This window comes from Polyodon spathula, chromosome 10, assembly GCF_017654505.1.
Source record: "Polyodon spathula isolate WHYD16114869_AA chromosome 10, ASM1765450v1, whole genome shotgun sequence".
NCBI classification, from domain to species: Eukaryota; Metazoa; Chordata; class Actinopteri; order Acipenseriformes; family Polyodontidae; genus Polyodon; species Polyodon spathula.
This window is the reverse complement of record NC_054543.1, coordinates 13,796,962-13,812,110: the sequence shown is the minus strand read 5'-3', so window position 1 is coordinate 13,812,110 and position 15,149 is coordinate 13,796,962. Positions and strand designations below refer to the sequence as shown.

At 37.9% G+C, this 15,149-nt stretch overlaps 2 protein-coding genes across 2 annotated transcripts; both read left to right on the top strand.

The window, feature by feature from the left end:
• Positions 1–1,702: 1,702 nt before the first annotated feature.
• On the top strand, positions 1,703–5,263 carry LOC121321661 (interferon-induced protein with tetratricopeptide repeats 1B-like). The gene is made up of 2 exons (XM_041260656.1): positions 1,703–2,528; positions 5,148–5,263. Exons 1-2 carry the CDS (start codon positions 1,703–1,705, stop codon positions 5,261–5,263), a joined length of 942 nt encoding a protein of 313 aa, XP_041116590.1.
• Positions 5,264–9,811: 4,548 nt separating this feature from the next.
• Positions 9,812–14,418, top strand: LOC121322091 (interferon-induced protein with tetratricopeptide repeats 5-like). The gene is made up of 2 exons (XM_041261605.1): positions 9,812–9,962; positions 11,715–14,418. The coding sequence occupies exons 1-2, from the start codon at positions 9,958–9,960 to the stop codon at positions 13,165–13,167; spliced, it is 1,458 nt and encodes a 485-aa protein (XP_041117539.1). The 5' UTR covers positions 9,812–9,957; the 3' UTR covers positions 13,168–14,418.
• The last annotated feature ends 731 nt before the right edge of the window (positions 14,419–15,149 follow it).

The following is a 15,149-nucleotide window of genomic DNA, read 5'->3' as shown; positions in this document are numbered from 1 at the left end:
TCAGTTTGTATCAACACTATCATCATACAGTATGAACACTACACTGAGAGTATGGGCTTCCCAAACGAATGTGATCTACAGGGCTAGAAATGCATTTCTTGTTTGAAAATGAAAGCCCCCCCCCCGTTGATATTTACAATGATATGCATTTTAGTTTTCAGTATGTCCTTTACATTGCTTGACTGGCTTGACTGGCCTCTGACTACTGGTCTCTGCTTCCATGTACTTTGTTTGGTTTCACATGTTGGTTTCCAACAGCAGTTTCTGTTCTTCAGAAACTGTACTGTGCATGGCTCTGTTCAAAGTACATTTAAAATAATGTTGTCCATTGATACATTTTAATAAGATGATACAGAAAGAGGGTAAACGCAGTGTGTACAGTACAGTATTGTTTACAGTATCTATTTGTTTTAGAGTGCTGATTGATAAGCAGTCTGCATATATAGCTCAAAACTAAAAGCTGATATCATTTATCAGTATAACTGAGACCGCTGTCTGTTTTCCTGCTGCATGAGTAGGTAACGAATTAAAGAAATCACTGAAGGTCTTGTCATTCGTAATCATAATAATGGGGTAAGTACTTTGCTATAATCAAATCATGGGTTTAGGACATCTTATGTCCAAAAACTACTAACTCTGTATATTCCTACTCGTTCTTTGAGGTCATAAAATGTAGAACTTTTAGTTGGTTCAAAAAGTTGAGTAAATCCACTGGCACCAGAGCTTTCTGCTGTTGTGTGCCTCGTTTGTGGAGCTCTATTCTAGTTACTATTAGGCAGATTGAACACTGGATTCTTTTAAGTCTAAACTGAAAAAGTTTTTTTTTTTTTTTTTTTAATGTGCTTTTATATAGTTGGTTGTAACTGGAATGTATTATTTATTGATATATTTTGTTTTGTTTTTAACTTTGTACAGCACTCTGGGGTACCATGGAGTGAAGGTTGCAATATAAACAAAAATGTGTTTTATATTGTATATTTTCAAAGTGTTTACCCCAGTCTTTAATTAACTTCCTTTTTTTGAAAGTGTTAACACACCTGTTCATTTTGCAAAACTAGAACCCAAAAACGAAGTTATATATTTCAAGTTCTCTTGAACAGTTTAAAGTTGTTTTGTTTTTTCATTTTGTAACATAAACAGGATTTTTCTCCTTTAAAAAATAGGAGTTAATTGAAGAATGAAGGAAACGCTTTGAAAATATGGCCCCATATCTGTTAAGTTGAAATCTGTTGTAGATAACATTTCTCATAGTTTTCTCATTTAGGAGTTGATACAAATATGTAGGCATATGTTTGGACTGTGTTTGAAGGTGGAGTGTGTTTGTAAGGTGGATTGTGTGCAGTTATTCTTTTAATATAGAAATGTATGCTTAAGACGTCAAAGCTCTGTACCAAAGCAATGTTTATTTTTTCAGTTAATAACTGAAGGGCGTGGCTAAATTTTACATAGCTTACTTACTACTTTCTGGGGACTCAGTGTATAAGCAGCTTTCAGAGATCCATATACACAAAAACACATGGATTCTGTACAACAATGTCAATATAGTTAATATTAAATACTTCTTTCTTCTGAAAAGAGTAATTATAATATTGCATTTCATCATCATCTTTATCTTGTAATTTCTTTCAGCTCACAAAATACCCTGCACGACAAACTGCTTCAACTAGAGTGTCACTTCACATGGGGTTTGAAAAAGGAAGAAATGAAGATTAAGGATTTGGAAATGGCAATACATGAAAATATTCAATTCTCCTTGGAGAAATATAAGGGAAAACTCTACAATTACCTTGCTTATGTGAAGCACCTGAAAGGTTTTAATGAAGAAGCCCTAAACCTTTTAGAACAAGCTGAAGAGATAACAAAGAAGGACCATGAAGATGAATTTGAGAAGCTGGTCATTGTTACTTATGGAAACTTTGCTTGGGTACATTATCACATGGGTGAGCTTACCAAAGCTGACAACTACCTGGAGAAGCTGGAAGACATTTGCAAGAAGTTCCCCACAGCCTCCCGCTACAGTGTCCTCCTTCCTGCTGTGTATGGGGAAAAGGGATGGTCCTTTTTGAAGGTTTGTTACAATAAACATTATAAGATAGCAAAAGAATGTTTTGAAAGGGCTCTTGAGAAAGAGCCCAATAAGAAGGAGTGGAATGGTGATTATGCCATTGTGCTGTACCGTCTTGAAATGTTTGGACCTTCAGTTTGTGCTGAAGACTCAGTTGCACTAAAACAGTTAAAACATGCTGTAGAGCTAGATCCAGAAAACCCAGTTCTCATGGTACACCTGGGAATAAAACTGCAGCTTTATGAACAAAATGAGGAAGCCCTGAAATTAGTGAATCAAGCTCTGAAGCTGTCACAACATAACCCCCATGTTACTGGACATGCAGCAAGGTTTTTCAGAAACCATGGCTTACCAGACAAATCCTTGGAGATATTAGAAAAGGCGTTGCAAGTAGCTCCAGATTCTTATTCTCTAAACTATCAATTAGGACTTGCCTACAGATCCAAAATCGATAAATTCCAAGGCAAGTGGAATCAAGACCCCAAAGAGGCTGAGGAATTTTTGAAATTAAGCATTTTACAATTTGAAAAGGTTGTTAGGATGAAACCATCAAACATTCAAGCTCAGTTAGATCTGGCACAAATGTATGCAGAATCTAACAAGATGACAAAAGCAGAAGATATATATCAGAGGTTATTTGACATGTCAATTATGTGGCTTGATGATATACAGGCATTACATCTTTGTTTTGGGGGCTTCCAGTATTATCAGAAAAAATCAGAGCCTGATGCTATTAAACACTATAAAATTGGGTTACAGATCCAAAATAAATCTTCACGAGGCAATCAATGTTATGCTCAGCTACAAAAAATTGCTGAAACACGTATTAAAAGGAATCCACGTGATGCAGAAGGTTTTGCCATTTTGGGTTCAGCTCATGCACTCAGAGACAAGATACCACAAGCTGTCAAGTGCTATGAGAAGGCATTGCAGTTTGACCCAGGCAATGAAAGATACAGGTGTGCTGTTTCTGACCTGCGTGTAACATTGCAGTGAAAAATGCACTGTATAAACATTTCACAAATGTGTCCCTATAATATTCTCGACCTTAAAAAAAAATACTGTACTAAAAAGAAATTAAAATTCAACGACAGTGGTGGGAATATTTCTTAGTATCCCTGTTTTGTTATTTTCTGATTGTGACATGACAACATACTCATCGATTTTACATGTTAAAGAGATGCTACTGTTTGGATGAATAACAGCAAAATGTATAATTGAAAATGATACTATGTCCTAATTATGTGATGTGGATTGACCCACAGATTTTCATCATTGTTTACTAGCTTGTAATCATTATAGAGATGAATTATATAATTTAAAATGGTTCTTTGTTCTAACTGTGATATGAATTGACTAATAGGTCAACGTAACTGGCCTCTGTCATTGCTTATATGCTTTTAATGATTAAAGAGATGTTTAATCAATAATGGTATTTTGTTTTAATGATGTGATGATTTGAATCACTGAAATTGTTATAATTCTAACTGTGATATAACTAATTCATACTTTGTTACTCCATTTGAGTGACTTGTATGAAGACTTTACTCAATCTGATGCAGACCTAGTGGTCAAAATGTCATTGTATTGTTTTTTAAAGTGGAAATGATCAAATAAACTTCTGGAATTTGTCTGAGAGAGTGCAATCTTTATTTTCTGAAGAAAAAAAAAATTCTGAATAGCCAGCTGCTGAGATCACAAAATTTGCTGATGTGCAACTTAAATGTTATCCTGAATAAACGTTTCACAAGTGTGTCCTTATAATATGCTCTACCTTAAGAAATACTAAAAGAAATTGAAATTCAAGGACAAATGTTTCGACTAGGTGTCTTTTTCAATATCTTGTAATTTTAATTGTTCATACTAGTATCTCTACTAAGTACAAATCAGATATTTCTCTTTACTACTATCTACTCTCTACTGCACATCTACCTCTGATTATTATTATTATTATTATTATTATTATTATTATTATTATTATTATTATTATTATTATTATTATTACCAGGCAATGAAAGATACAAAGGTGCTGTTTTTGACCTGTTTGAATCACTGCAGTAACAACAATAAACCAAAATAACCAGCTTCTGATTTTTACCCCAGACGCTGATTGCTATGGGAACAGTGGAAGAGGTCCCAGGTGTCCGACCACAAGAATACACAAGATTGTTAACGCCGACTTTTCTTCCGTCCTCCCTGTGTATCCGGTGCATCATGGAAAGCCAAAGAGTTCCGGTAGCGACTTATCCCATCTCTGTATAATATAAAATCTGCTTTTGTTCCTATTTGAAACCTTCTCTCTTTAAAACGATTGTATTTTTAAACACGAGTCACCTAGATTTATTTAGAGAGAGCCCGACTTTACACATAAGTGTTATTATTTCTACGATCGATCACATATTGCTCTCTGTATTCTGTGCGTGCTGTGCTTGGTATGCACAGTGCTTGGTGTCTACTGCTACAGCGCTTGTGCACGAATGCACGGTGCTGCACAGTACACAGTGCATGTAGTGCATGGTACTCTGTGCACAAGAAGCTTGGTATGCACCCAAAAGCCCAGGTCCAGGAGCCAGCCCATGGCCGCAGTCCCAGCTCAGTTACTGACCCAATTGCCATACACCCCTCCCCCAGGGGAGATCAGGCTGGGTGGGAAGAGGCATCCCAGCTGGTGCAAGAGGACACGCTTTCTATAGTGGCTAGGGGAGCTTGAACCCCCTGCTGAGGAAGAACTTGGCGTCAAGGTAGCCTCGGAAGCAAGCACTCTCCCATTGTCTAGCTCAGTTTCAGCACTGATGGGATGCGCTGCAACTTTCCTGCAGGTCTCCTGGATGCCACCGGTCCATTTTCAGGATGCAGGCGATGGCTCCTCGCCCTAAAAAGTTCCCGGCCTTCCCGGGCCTGCTCCCTGAGCTGGTGGCCACGGAACTAAGTCTCCTGTCCAGCACGCTTCTGCAGATCTCTGATCTTGGCTCTTGGCTGGAGCCTAGCTAGCTTGATTGCTGTGGTTGTCGCAAGCCAGGGTCACCTTTGGGTAGAGGAGATGCTGCAGAGATCCCACTGTGAATGTGATGCGTCCCGGCAGGTGGCCGCGTTGCTCCCTCTCCTCGCTCCCGCATGGAGCATGTCAAACTTCTGGTGAGCTCCTCTGACGTAGACAGTCACCAGGACAGTTCCAGTCTTCACGGCTCCGCTGGGTGACCTAAGGCATAGCCTACAGAGCACACCAGCAGCGAACAACCAGGCCCACCCAGCAGGCAGCGGGAACGCAGGCTGTGGCCAGCCCAAACACCAGCGCACCAGGAGGCATTTTCGGCACAACAGCTGCAGTACTGGCGGGTTTACACCTCAGACACCTGGGTGCTCGCCACCGTGCAAAACAGTTAAGCACTTCACTTCCGCTTGGGACCTCCTCCCTTTCAAGGTATCACAAATACTTTCGTGACAAATCCTCTCCAGGCCTCGGTACTTCAGAAGGAACTAGCCGCCTTGCTGTGCAAAAAAATAAAATGATTATGATGACAGTGTTCGTGGTTATAAAGACATTACAAAAAAATTAAATGTTTATGATGACAGTGTTCGTGGTTATAAAGACAATAAAAATAAGGACACCACATGGTAAGAAATAGCAGAACAACTGGAAATTGATGGTATGTCTATCTTTCTTTATTTCACCGTAATTTTAGTCAAAGTGATGGGGAGCGCCAAACACTGGTTTCGTATTTGTGTAAAATGAAGCTTCTTTGTTGTAATAATGTTGACCAATAATAATAATCAAATTAGCTGTTTCAAGCCAGTGTTATTCCCCGAACTGTTTCCTTTTTTTAGTGTGTGGTGTACCTATGCTCTTTTGTGTTTTATTTATTTTATTTCGTGTCATTCACTAAATTTAAAATTTAAAATGTTCTAGCCTTTTTTTTTTTTTTTACAGAACTGCTTCTTTAGTAATAATCTCACCTCCCTTGGTGACGCTCCAGACTTATGGAATGCATTGATGGAAATGTCCATTGTGATTTTTGACGCATCTCCCGATGGCTTGCACCACCCAGTTCTGCCAATTTTATTTTCTATTTATGAATAAACCTGGCTTGTTTTAAGCTGATGTCATGTTTATACCTTCTGTAGATACTACGCCCCCCCCAACATCCCAACATCCCCCCAACCCCACTCCCCATCCCTACCCCTCGATTTTTATTGATGATTCAGCTAAAAAACTAAATACAAGTTTATCGATTTTATCCCTGTTTTAATATAGGGACTAAATAAAAATCCGGAACATTTTATTTGAGCTTTTTAAGGGCCTTTTTTTTTAAGATAAAAAACGAAAATGCGGAACACTAAATACATGATGTAACAACAAATTCAGGTCCATTATGAAGTTACAATGAATTTCTTTAGACAAAAATATTAAGTACGGTAAATGGAAAATTGAAAATATGTACATCGCATTTTTCACCAAGAAAGCAATATGTTTCAAACATTCATCATGTCCAGTGTTAAACATGGTTGAGGTAGTGTAATGGCATAGGTACAGCCTCTCAATGCTTTTATAGTATGTGGCCAGAACTAAATAACAATCAAACAATTAACTGTGGTCACACTGCACACGTGTTTAGCAAGGACGTGTTTTAACCCCATCTCAGATGTGTATAATTAATATAACACATTGTTTTCTTAGAAAAACACTCAAATAAACTGGTCTGGTTAGTTTTCATTTCCATTAACGTGCAAACTATACAGGCACAATAATTTGATTATTATTATAATTGTATATGAATAACTGGGACTGTATTAACTTATCATGGAAAAATGGTAAATAGCGTTGTACGTAAATGATATTTTGACCAATTAACTTTCGGGTCAAAACAAAAATCTTTGTTGTTCACATTAGAAATAACTTACATTTTTATCATTAATGAAACCACAACAGAAATGTACAGAAGTAACATTGTGTTCAGTTTATAAATGCATAAACAATGCATATATAGGAATGCTTAATAATGCTGCCATACAACTTAAACTGTTCATTGAAGACCCCATCACAATATATAATCCCTGAATTGGTTGATTTAATATAAAAATGTATACATTTTATTGTTGTTTATATTAAATATATACTTGTGGTATAAACAGAATACTGAATGATCGTTCGTGGTATATGGTTTTTATTCCTCTTTGGTGTATGTCCTTTCATAAACCACTTGCCCCTGTCGGGGCTTGTAATTTACTTTAACATCCTCCTGTGGTGAATAAAAACCATATACCACAAACGATCAGTCAGTATCCTCTATATATAATGTGGTTTGGTCCTGACAACAGTTTCCCTTTCTGAATGCATTGTAATTAAAAACCACGTCAGTTATTTAAATTGGATCTCAGTCTATTCTCCTGCAGCATCCCTTCAACGAGGGTTGCAGGGGACCAGTTGCAAAGTGGGAGTTGGGAGTTATTCATCATTTCCAATCATCCTCATGGAGTAAGAACCTAATAGATGATTGTATATGACATAAGCCTGCACCTCTCTGAGTGTTATGCGATTCAAATCAGTTGATTTGGATTTATAAAATGGACTGTGTGGGTATTTTTATTTTTTTTAACTTTTTTTTGTACTTATGTCATCAAAACAAGAATTTTGCAATTATGTTCCACCCACTTTTGAAGCCTCAAATCATTCATTGAACAATATCTGGCTTTGAGTAATTACTTGTGTGGTGATGGTAACAGCTGACACTGCAGGGTGTGGTTAGCTAGATATTTGTGTTGCAGTGCAAAACCCACAATGGTTATTCTAATGTCTGGAATTTATACTGACTATATGTTTTAAATAGAAAAAAGCACTTGATAAGTTTACAGAACTAGAGCTAAAGTACTTGGCAGCTTCGATTGCCATTGTACGCAGACGTAACATGTATAAATAGACATACATTGCAAAGTATAGGTTTATGTTTAGTTGTTTGTATACTCTGGAGCGAGGATTTCAACCAAACTTCAATCCTAGCACCTACATAAGCAAAAGTGATTAAGCAGTGTAACCAATCTTAACAAGACGTCGTTTCCTTCTGATACAAACTCCCTGTTACAAAACCATTAGAAACGACAACAAATTATCTTATTCAAAGAAATCTATGGTCAGAATGCAATTTGACTTTACTTCCCAGTCAGCTTTGTATATTATTTGCATTTCTATATTATATTAAACAATACTCCTTTGTCTCCTTCAGTAACATAAATACCCTGTATAAATATATCTTTGTTTATACATGTAACTGTGGAAACTATGAAAACTGGGTGAGCTCACTAAAGCCCAGAGCTACCTAGAGAAGCAGGAAGACATTTGCAAGAAGTTCCCCAAAGACCTTCCTCCTTACTTTGTGTGGGGAAAAGGGATCAACCTTCTCAAAGGTTTCTGACAAGCATAATTATGACAGAGCAAAATGTTTCAAAAGGCTCTCAAATTAGAGCCTGATGAGTAGGAGCAGAACATAGGTTATGCACTAAAACAGTTGATACGTTCACTAGAGCTAGATCCAGAAAACACAGTTATCATGGTGCTCCTGTAATTCGATATGTAGCAAAGTTTTTCAGACTGAAAGGGTCTGTAGATAAATCATTGGAACTACATGCCCCGCGCCACTGCCAGTGTGACCATGGTTAAAGTGCATTGGCAATGCTGGTAGTAGTAACACTGGCAGCGCCAAAGCTGACAGCGGAAATACTGGCTCCTCCGGATGTGCAGCCAGCAGTGGCAATGCCAGCAGCAACAAGGCTGAGAGCAGCGCTGGGCACGCCAGCCATGGCAATGCTGGTAGTGGCAACGCTAGCAGAGTAGACAGTGGGGATTCTCCCTGTGGCACTGGAGACAGCGGGACTTCTCCCTGTGGCACTGGAGACAGTAGGGCTTCTTCCTGTGGCACTGGAGACAGCGGGGCATCTCCTTGTGGTGCTGGAGACAGCTATTTCTTCTGGGGCTCTGGAGACGGCTCTTGCTTCTGGGGCGCTGGTGATTGCTCCCTCTTATTGTGCAGTGGAGATGGCTCCCTCTTATTGGGCGCTGGAGACAGCTCCCACTTTTTGGGTGCTGGACAGCTCTCCACAGGCGAGGCACCAATCTTGGTCCTCCAAGCATGCAAGAAGGGCGTCCAAACCATCGTCCCAGGTAGCTTTAGAAGCAGAGGGGTCCATCTGGCCATTGGCCAGGCAGCTGGTCTTGGGCCTTTAGGCAGAGCCACTCATCACGGGACTCAACCACAGAACCCCTTCAGCTTGCTCATCCTGCCATTCTCTCATTGTTTTGAATGGTTAATTAATTAATTAATTAATGTATGTATGTATGTATGTATGTATGTATGTATGTATGTATGTGTTTCCATTATTTATTTATTTATTTAAAACTGCAGTCCTGCTCTGAGTCTCCAGGGGGCTCAAACAAGAACAATTCTGCTGTCAGGCTGAGCATTTGCCTTCACTGACTATTTTATGACACACATATACTTTATTCTTAGTGTAAATATGTTCTATTGAAATCTGTATTTGGTTGTCTGCATACAGTAAAGAATGACGCGCTATCACTGCATCCAGTTTGATCTCGTCTACAGATACTTAATTTCGCTGCTAAGTTTCGTTTCCCAAGAACCTAAACTGGCAATATTCCAAAAATACAGTGACTCAGGCAGCACAAGCCAATCAGCTGGGGGTTTTTTGTGTTTGTTTTGTTTGTTTGTGTTTTTGTAATGTTGACTCTGGTTTCACTTTCCAGTTTCGTTTCTGGATGTTTTGGTCAGGACACGGCTTCAGTGGGTTCGCTATAAATTAAAGGCAAACAGCACTGTGCTCACTTCAGCCTCAGCAGATGAGAATAAAGACAGAAGCGATTCCTTGAGGTTCCGGTGTTCATAATGCAGTAAGTAAACAATATTTATGATCGCAATGTAATATATTTAGTTTCTTGCTTAAACCTTGTAGGGCACAGCTATGGAAAAATGACTAAAGGCTCACACTTTTAAAGCGGCATGTTGATAATAATAATAATAATAATAATAATAATAATAATAATAATAATATGATTTGAATGTTAATATTTTCTTAATATGCATCATAAATTCAAGTGTACGTTTAGTAGGTACCCAGACAGCAGGCTAACATTGATTCAACGTTAAAATCCGACATTGATTCAACACCATTTTGCTCACTGAAAGAAGGTTAAATCAACGTTGTCTGAATAACCAATTTGCAGTGTTGATATGGAACCCACTCGCACCAGCCGGTACCGATCTTGGACCGGGTGCACCTTGAGCGTATTCACCCAGGCTTGAAGCGGGCGCATACTCAGCAGCCCTAGTGGAAGGATTCTCGAGGTGGCTGCCATCAGCCCCAACAACCGTTGATATGTTTTGACCTGCAGGAGAGCGTGGTCTCCAACGACCGAATCCTGCTTTCCGAAAGTGAGGCAAGCATGCTCACAGAGTTCAGTTTGATCCCCAAGAACACAGTGGACTGAGTCGGTACGAAGTTGCTCTTCTGTTGATGTACTGAGAGCCCTAACTTCGCCAAATAATCTATGACCTGTTTTGTGTGCGTCTCTGTGCGTGCTTTTGACTGTGCGCAAACCAACCAATCGTCCAGATAGTTTAGAATCCGAATACCCCGCAGCCTGAGTGGAGCCAGTGCTGCATCCATGCACTTTGAAAATGTGCGGGGCGCCAGCGAGAGGCCAAATGGCAGCATGCAGAATTCGTATACGTTGCCTTGAAAGGCGAAGCGCAGATCGGGACGTGAAAATAAACGTCTTGCAGGTCGATCGATGTGAACCATTTGCCTGGTTGGACGGACTGGAGGATACGCTGTGCTGTCAACTTGTTGAACTTCCTCTGTTTGAGCAATACGTTGAGGACTCTGAGGTCCATAATTGGTCTGAAACAGCCGTCCCTTTTGGGCACCAGGAAGTACCCGGACTAAAAGCCGCTGAGGGCTTTTGTTGTTAACCTTTTATTCGCCGATGTTGTTAACCTTTTTGTCAACGTTGAGTCAATGTTAGCCTGCTACCTGGGTAATCATACACAAGTGTACATACACAATTGTCCTGGTAATATGACACCACTACATTTTGCATGAGCTGATAAAATAATTAACTACCTTGTTTTTTTTTAAAAAAACAACAACAACAAAAAAAACGTGTGGCAAATATAGTCAATTGTTTTCTGAGAACTGAAGAACAGTTACAACAACAGAAAAAAACTTTATATAAAACTAAAACTGGGCAACTATCAGCAACTGCACATTACTCAGATATTGAAGCTTGCAGATGAATATTTGTATCATCTTGTTGTGCAATTAAATTATACATTTCTTCACCTACTGGATGAGTGACAGTAATTGACCTCCCTCTGCGCTGTATTTTAAAGTGTAACACTATTGTTCAAATGTAAAGTTAATTTGGTAACTTCCTTTTCATAGCAAGTTCTGACAGAATTCTAATCGGTTTTGTCATGGTCTGCTGTCAGTGAAAACAAACACAGTCCCAGTGACACAACTCAGTTCCCGATTGTTCCATATAAAGGAACTAAAAAATAAAGATATGTTTTATAGGCAATGTCATGTAATTCTGTTATAACTTTATTCCACTGGACCTAAACTATTTTTTTATGATTTACAGTTCAAACCAAGAAAATGCTTTGAAAACCAAACTGTTACAGCTGGAGTGTCACTTTACATGGAGTTTTAACAAGGAAGACACAGACCTCGATGACTTAAAAGAAAGACTGGAAGAACAGGTACAATTGAACCTCGGGAAGGACAGGGGGATTGTGTGCTCATACAACCAACTGGCTTACGTGAAGCACCTGGAAGATTTTAACGAAGAAGCAGAAAAATACCTAGAGAAAGCTGAAGAACTTGCAAAGACTACCAATGAACATGAATTTGAAGAGCTGATTATTGTTACATATGGAAACTTTGCCTGGTTGTATTATCACATGGGCAAGCTCACCAAAGCTCAGAGCTACCTGGAGAAGCTGGAAGACATTTTCAAGAAGTTCCCCAACAAAGCCTCCCGCTACAGTGTCCTCCTTCCTGCTGTGTACGGGGAAAAGGGATGGTCCTATTTGAAGTACTCCAAGAAATATTATGAGAGAGCAAAAGAATGTTTCAAAAAGGCTCTTGAAGAAGAGCCCAATGAGACGGAGTGGAATGCTGGTTATGCCATTGTTCTATATCGCATCGAGAGTTTTGAAATAGAAGGTGTCTGTGCTGATGACTCGACTGCCCTCAAACAGCTAAGACATGCACTCAAGTTACACCCGGAGAATACACAGATCATGGTACTCCTGGGGCTGAAACTTGGGGAGTATAAACAAAATGAGGAAGCCTTGAAGTTAGTGGAGCAAGCTCTGAAGCTGTCACCAGATAACCCCCATGTTACTCGATACGTGGCAAAGTTTTTCAGAAAACACGGGTCTCTTGATAAATCCCTGGAACTGTTAATGAAGGCACTGGAACATACACCAAATTCAGGATTTCTACACCATCAGATAAGTCTCTGTTATAAAAGGAAAATATTCAAGTTGAAAGGGCAGAAGAAGCAGTTCCAAGACAGCACTGAGATTAACAAACTTGTCAGAATGTGCATTTTTCACCTGGAAAAAGTAACCAAGCAGAAGCCATCTTTTTATTATGCGCAGTTAGATCTGGCAAGTATGTATGCAGAATCCAGAAGTAACAAAAAGGCAGAAGATTTATTTGAGGAGATACTTAAAATGCCAAATATCAAGTCTGAAAATTTGCAGGCATTTTATCTCTATTATGGAGATTTCCAGATGTACCACAACAGATCTGAATCTCTTGCTGTTCAGTGCTACAAAGATGGGCTCAAAATTCAAAATAACAACCCAGAACAAATAAGGTGCTACAGGAAGCTAAAAAATATAGCAGAAAGACGGATTGCTAAGAATTCAAAAGACGGGGAAGCCTATGGTATTCTGGGCTTCGCTCATCAAATGAACAATGAGAGACTCGAAGCGATCGAATGCTATGAGAATGCTATCCTGCATGACCCTGGCAATGATGAATATCTGAGTGCTCTTTGTGACCTGCGCCTTTCATTGAATTGAAATGCAGAGGTGAAATGCCAAAGTACTTTGCTGACTGCAAAAAGTAGGGCCATATCCTCAGAGCATTTCCTCTATTCTTTAATTAACACCTGTTTTATGAAAATAGAAAAAAAAAATCATGTGAATGTTACAATATGAGAATCATAATACTGTGAGAGCTAAATTATACCACTTGTTTGGTTCAAGTTTTGTAAAATTAAGTTGTTTTACTTTTCAAACAACAGGGGTTAATTAAAGACTGGAATAAATGCTTTGAAAATATGTCCCCAATAGTTTTGATAACTATCAAAGGTTTTTAACTGAATCTTCATTAGATATCCTAACAGATGAAACATAATGGTATTGGTTTATTATGTATGATTCATGTAATAATGCTTATTTTTACCTGCACTTTAAAATGTGCTTATGTTCTTGCACATCGCTTACAAAATGTAGAAATATTATCTGTACATCGTCTCATTATATTGTTTATTATTGCATTTTGTAAGCCTATACAGCATGTGAATGCCTTTTTAAAAAAGAAAAAGTAATCCAATGTAACACATGTTGTTGCATAAGTATATCGATGGCTTTTCTTGCACTTTGTTTTTTGTTTATTTTAAAGATTTCAATTTGTATGTAATTTGAATTGCTTTATAATGTTTTGTTACTTGGTAAACAGTGTAATCTTCACAGTGAAAGTATGACTTTTAGGCCCCTTTTTTCGTATGCAAAGAGTTGCAAGAGAATCCATGAGTTATGTGACCACAGGGCCAGAAGGGGATGTAGGGATCCAGATCTAAACACTGTCAGATCTAAATGCCACCAACTTTTAATCATATACTCCTCTTTTTGGTTTTAATACGTGAGTAATTTATATATGATCTGGAAAAAAAAAAAATGGTGACAGTATTAAGCTGTGAAGATCATCAGATCAGTCTTAGCCAGACTGCTGATCGCATACAATCCCTTTTTGTCAAAGTTGTGTACTGCTATAATGGTAATGACTTCTTATTTTTGTCCAACTTATCTATTGAGTGTTTCATTTTTTTAAATGTTAGATAGTAAGATTATAAATGCATTTTTGTCATTGTTATATTTTATTTACCTACACATTTATTATACATTATAAGAATACAATACTGGACACATTTTTTAGTTGGATTTTTAATCTGTTTCCTTGGAATAGCAAAGTTATTAAACTTGTGTATGTTTATCTATAGTATATACAAGTATGTAGTGTAATCTATACAATAAAGAATAACAAACTTATTTAATTAGAGTCAGTTTGTACTGGGTGATTAGTAAAGGAAATGCAGTTTTTGATTCCCACATGCAGTTGATTCAACCAGATTATTATATACATTATGACTTTAACTGTGTATCTGAAATGTGATTGAGAGAATTGCAATCACTGATACAAACACAATAAACACCCTTGTTACCCTTATAAAACCTCACTCTGATATACTTTGGTAAAATCATAGCATGCATAGCAATAAAGGCATTGCCCAATGCCCAATTAGAGTGATAATATACAGTGTATTGTTACTTTGACACAAAAGATGCTAAACTGTCCATTAAAAAGTGCACTCAGTTCTCCATTTGAGCTAAGAATTGTATTAGTATGCAGACTTTTCATTTTGGCATCAGCAAATGTCATTTGGTTCAAATAGGTTTGGTCCTAATTTTCGATTATTATAGAGCAATTTCATGACTTTAAAATAAAAATGCTTAACTAACAGTTTAATATCTGGAAATTGGAACGTCTTCATCTTCAACGGGAAACGATAGAACTATAGTGACTCTTTAAAAAATGACTGATGCGAGAAGCCATCAACTCCTTTTTTGAAATACTTTTAATTAAATTTATTCAGAAAGGCAACTCCTCCAATAACATATATATATATATATATATATATATATATATATATATATATATATATATATATATATATACATATACACACACACACACACACACACACACACACACAATCAAC

What these genes read in the sequence shown, in the direction of transcription:
- LOC121321661 (XM_041260656.1), top strand. Translation starts at nt 1,703, where the DNA reads ATGAAGATTAAGGATTTGGAAATGGCAATACATGAAAATATTCAATTC. An exon ending in CAAAATCGATAAATTCCAAG is followed by an intron (nt 2,529 to 5,147) that starts GCAAGTGGAATC and finishes GCGTCCCGGCAG; the next exon opens with GTGGCCGCGTTGCTCCCTCT.